General features: G+C 56.7%; 1 protein-coding gene across 1 annotated transcript; it reads right to left on the bottom strand.

Moving 5' to 3' along the window:
• Nucleotide 1: 1 nt before the first annotated feature.
• On the bottom strand, nucleotides 2–5,090 carry Dohh (deoxyhypusine hydroxylase; the record flags this gene model as incomplete). Its single annotated transcript, XM_010635099.2, has 4 exons — nucleotides 4,013–5,090; nucleotides 1,917–2,239; nucleotides 1,179–1,255; nucleotides 2–100 (listed from the first exon to the last, which is right to left on the bottom strand). Coding segments are annotated over exons 2-4 (450 nt in total), but the record flags the coding sequence as incomplete, so codon positions are not given.
• Between the last annotated feature and the right edge of the window lie 73 nt (nucleotides 5,091–5,163).

Raw genomic sequence — 5,163 nt, 5'->3', positions numbered from 1 at the left:
CGGGGTCCACCGACAGGTAGGGACCAGTGGCCCCCAGCTGCCCGGGGTGCTGCTGTAGCCACTCCAGCCGCCGCACCGCCAGCTGGCACGTCTCTGCTACCTGCAGGGGGGGAGGGTGTGGCCAGTGCAAAGGCCCGGAGGCAGCGCCGCGGAGGACCAGCAGAGAGGCCCAGGTGGAAGTGAGTGGCTGAGGGATAGCAGGGTCCAACTAAGCTGTGCAGGGACTTGGGATGCAGTCTTGAGGGAATGAAAGGCCACTAGTGCTTCTGAGTGCTTGTGTGTGTGTGTGTGTGTGTGTGTGTCTTTTGTTTCTGGTGCCAGGGATCAAACTCAGGACCTTGCGCTTGTGAGGCACGCACGGTGCCACTGAGCTAAATCCCGTGCCCCACCAGCACTGTGAGTAGCAGATCCGGGCCTCGGCTTCACACAGATCCTCCACAGCAGCCCCATTCACAGCGGCCCAAAGTGGAGACAGGGAAAGCGTCCACAGATGGACTGATGGATACAGAATATTCCACCCACGCGCTGGAATATTACTTGGCCAGGAAAAGGAGACTGTGACACTCGCCAGCCAGGCTGCGGGACCTTGAGGACTCTAAGGACGCAGTGCTCAGTGAGAGATGTCAGACACAGCGTAGCGTAGGAAACACCCGTGACAGGCGACCCCAGAGGCAGGAAGTGGACTCATGGGTGCCCAGGGCTGGGGCTTCTTTTTGAGGCGATGAGATAGCTAGTGTGGATGCCTGCACAGTTTGGAATGCACTAAATCTGCTTCAGTTTCTACTTTCAAAGGCCGACTTTGCTGGCGCACATCCCTCAACCCTGAGCTCTGGGAGACTGAGGCAGAAAGACTGCAAGTTCAAGCCCAGCCTGGGCAACTCAGCAAGACTCTGTCTCAAACAATAATAAAGGGCTCAGAATGCTGTTCACTACAAAGGCTCTGGGTTCAATCCAAAAAGAGGAAGAAATGGCCATAGTTGAAGCAGGAGACCCTGCAGGGTCCAGGGGGCCGAGGAGGGACAGCAGAGGGACAGAACAGGGAGACCTGGCGTGACTGGATACCGTGCTGAGGAGGTGGGGTCCCTCCCAGTTGCTCCCCTCCCCTCCCTCATCCCTGGAACATCCTTGGCTAAACAGTTGCCCTGGCAACTAGAAATGGATGCCAAGGCTCTCCTTACCTCAAGCACAGGGTCGGCAGAGTACTGCTTCAGGAGATCCAGAACCTCCGGGTTCCCGATGGCGCCCAGGGCCTCCCCTAAGAACAAACCAGAGCTCAGGCTGGATGAGCAGGGAATGCTCACCACCTCATGGGAGCCATCAACCAGCTGTCGCCCCACCCCTAGCCATGGCCGATTGGAGCAGCAGCACATACAGACTCCAAAGTGGACCAATCAGAATCCTTCTGCAGGACCTGGACTTGGCCTGGAACCTCACAAGGTTGCAGTGACCAGCCAAACAGCTCGCCCCAGACAGTGCCCCCCCATGGACAGAGAGAGGACATCATTACACCTAGTGCCACAGGGGACAAGGAGCTCCAGCCCTTTAGGGAGCCTCTTGTACGGGAGATTTTAAGCTGGGATGTGAGGGAGGGGAGTCAGCAGACCAAGGCAGCCTTAAGCAAGAGGGGGAGTGGCACGTGCCAAGGCCCTGAGGCCTGGGGTATCTGAGACAAGGTCTCACTAAGTTATTCAGTCTGGGTTCAAATTTGCAATCCTCTTGCCTCAGCCTCCCCGAACTGGGATGACAAGTGTGTGCCACTGATGGGGTAACTTTTAGGAGTCACTGCGGCCGGTGCCGTCTGTAAAACAGAGCTGAAAATCTTTACTACGTGACCCTTCACAGGAGAGCCAGCTGGCCACCCCCGAGAACGGTCACCTGCAGTGGCTGTGTGCAGGGCGGAAGGGTGGGCTGCTCACCCGCCTCGTGGCGCACCATGGGCTCCTGGCCCTTGTCCCGCAGCACGTCCCGCAGCACGGGGATGGCGCGGGCGTCCTGCATCTGGCCCAGGCAGTAGGCCAGCTCGTGCTTCAGCAGGGCCGACTCGTCCCGGAAGGCCTGGCTGATCCAGGCGATGGCATCGGGGCCGCCAAACCCACGCAGCGTGAAGAGGGCCCGGAATCGGGCCTGCAGGGGCTGCGAGGGGTCCACCAGGGTCTGCCCGATGGCCTCCACCTCCCGCTCGGTCACCATGCTGCCCGCCGGTGCACAGTGCGGGTCCTCCGCAGCTCAACCTGGACAGCTGGGCACAAGAATGAACAGCACTGCGTGAGAAGCTGGGCCGGGCGTGGTGACGCACGGGAAATGTTTAAAGTGCGGCTGGGAATGCAGCTCAGTGCGCAGGCCTTGGGTTCAATCCCCAGCACCACAAAAACATACAAAATTTCAAAAGTCAAGGTGAAGCTGGGTCAGAGACATCCCTGGCCCTCTCTGATTATTCACAGGGCCTAGGAGGGCATCCGGGTTGAGAGCCCAGCCGACTCACCCACTTGCTGTGCAGTGTTCCACAAACTGCCTTCCCTCTCTGGGACTCGGTCTGAGTCCCCGCCCTCTGTGTCAGCCTCAAGCTCTGTTCTCCACAGGGAGGCCCCCCGGGATGGTGGTGGCTGATCCCGAGATGTCCCCAGCCATCTCACCTCCAGGAACTCAGGCTTTGGTATCGACTGCCCGCTCCCATTCCAAACAGGGCCGGCCTATGTGACAAGGTCACCAGAGACACGACAGAGCTTATGACCAGGCGCTGAGACCTCCTGCCAGCGGCTCCAGGAGAGGCGGGCTGCGGCCCCTGCCTGTCTTCCCAGCACTGGGATCACCATGTGCAGCAATGTTTAAAGCCGCTGACCACCAGGCAAGCTATTACATAGCTTAGGAAGCGGATCGGGACCCACTCAGTGTGCAAGCTGGGCTATGTCACCATCTGGCTGAAAATCCTATGGCTCTTCATTGCTACAAATGCCTCGACAGTCCCAAAGGCCCTGCGTGACCTACTCATTCCCTCTCTGCGCTCCCTCCTTCCTCCTCACCCCTTTCCTCCACACACTTGGGCCTCCTCACTGTGCCTCAGGCTCTGTCTTGCCCCAGGCCCTTTGCACAGGCTGTTCTTGTCATGAGGAACAATCCTCCCAACAAACACCTAAGGGCTAGGCATGGTGGTACACACCTGTCATCCCAGCACTCAGAAGGCTGAAGCAGGGGAATCACCTGGGCTACACAGTGAGTTCCAGGCCAGCCTGAACGACACAGCAAGGCTCCGTCTCCAAACAACAACGAAAACAACAAAAGCAAGCCAAAATGCCACTTCCCTAGCTCTCAGATGCCACCTTCTCAGGGAAACCTTCCCTGGTGACAATTTCTTCTTCAAAGCACTAACCACCACCAGACAGTATGATTAGTGAACATTTACTGGCTTACTTGTGATTGGCCTTTTAAAAATTTTATTTATTTTTGCCAGGTGCATGCCTGTAATCCCAGCACTGGGGAGGCTGAGGCAGGAGGATCGCTGTGAGTTCAAGACCAGCCTGGGTTACATAGTGAGTTCCAGTCAGTCTCAACTACATAGAGTGATCCTGTCTCAAAAAACAAAAACAAACAAAAACATTTAAATTAATTTTTGTGTGTGGTACTGGGGATGGAAGACAGGTTCACACTGAGCTACATCCTCCTCTCTTCTTAAAATGTTTTTTTAATTGTGAGATAAGAGTCTTGCTAATTCTGTAAGGTGCCAGGGTTGGGCTTGAACTTGCAACCCTCCTGCGTCAGCCTCCCAGAGTACTGGGTTGATGAGTGTGTACCACTGGCTCAGCTACTTATTTTCCCTCATGCGAACATAACTCTGAAGGCAGGGACTGATACTATTCTGGGTCACCACTGTGATCACAGTAGCACTCATCACAAATATGGGCACACGGTATGTCCACACTAAGAAAAACTCATAACTAGCAGCTGACCTTTACGTGTCACTGGCTATGTCCCAGGCAATCTGATAAACCCTTTGCATTAACTCACTCATCCTCACCTTGCAGGGTAGGAAGCAGAGCTGTCCCTGTTGTATAGGCTAGAAAACTGAGTCAGGCTTGTTTAGGAAGGGGATGGGGAGTTAGGGATCCAGAGTACAACTGGAAACCACAAATGTTTTGCTGCCTGGGTGAAGTGAGATGAACGAACACAGCTGCACTTTGAGAAAGGACCCCTCTCTGGCCTCCAGACCAGCTGAGAACCTGGCAGATGCTTCTCAAAGGTGGCGAACCACAGCCTATCCTGTTTCCAGCAGCATATGAGGGCTGCCCGAGTTTAACGAGCGTGGCTGCCTCGGCACGGGTGGCCAGCAGAGGGTCACACCTAGGAAGGATAATCAGAGACCACAGCAGGTAGGAGCGTGTGAACTGGCGGGGCACTGGGAACGCTGGGACCGGACTCCTTGTTCTACCAGTCAAGCATCCACTTGCCTCCAGGGCAGACAGCGCCCGGGAAGCCTGGCTTCCTGTGCCGGGCCTCTCTCAAGGCATCTTAGAGAGCTGGGTCGCGGTTATCCCAGCACTCTGGAAGGATGAGGCAGGTGGATCCCAAGTTCGAGGCCAATCTGGGCAACTCAGCGATTTAGCGTGATTCCGACTCAGAATAAAAAGGCAGGCGGGGCTGGTGGCTGGGGATGGAGCTCAGGGCAAAGGCCTTGGATTCAATCCCCAGCCCTGGAAAGAAGCAAAATGAAGTAGATGGAGTCGGAAGACCTGCAAACCCCTCCCGCTCCTACACATCGCAATCAATCACGCCTCTCCAACACAAAGATGTCTTATAACTACACGCCCGCTGGCAAACAAGGGATCTCCCGGGCTCGGGAAGCCTCAAGGTGTGTGTGCGTGTGGCGGGGGTCGCTCAGCGACGACTGGCTCTCGGGGGCCCCTGGAGCCAAGATCCCTCAAGATCCTTCCACATAGAGCCTCTACCCCTGGGTCCCTCATAAGGTTCCCCAAGGTTGACAAATGTCTCCTGGAGTCAGGAGCCCCCAGGACCTAGAGGAAACAGATCGCAGGGACTCGGGGCTTCAACCCCGGGTCAATGAATTCCGGGACTCGGACGCCCCCGGAGGCGCCCTCGCTAGGACCTCCCCCTAGAACGGGGCCCCGCACCGTGTCCTCCGCCGCCCAGCTCCCGAGTCACCCAACCTGT

This window comes from Fukomys damarensis, unplaced genomic scaffold (assembly GCF_012274545.1).
Source record: "Fukomys damarensis isolate Sample0158 unplaced genomic scaffold, DMR_v1.0_HiC HiC_scaffold_37, whole genome shotgun sequence".
Lineage (NCBI taxonomy): Eukaryota > Metazoa > Chordata > Mammalia > Rodentia > Bathyergidae > Fukomys > Fukomys damarensis.
The sequence above is the reverse complement of the archived record's forward strand: the minus strand, read 5'-3'. Positions and strand labels throughout refer to the sequence as shown.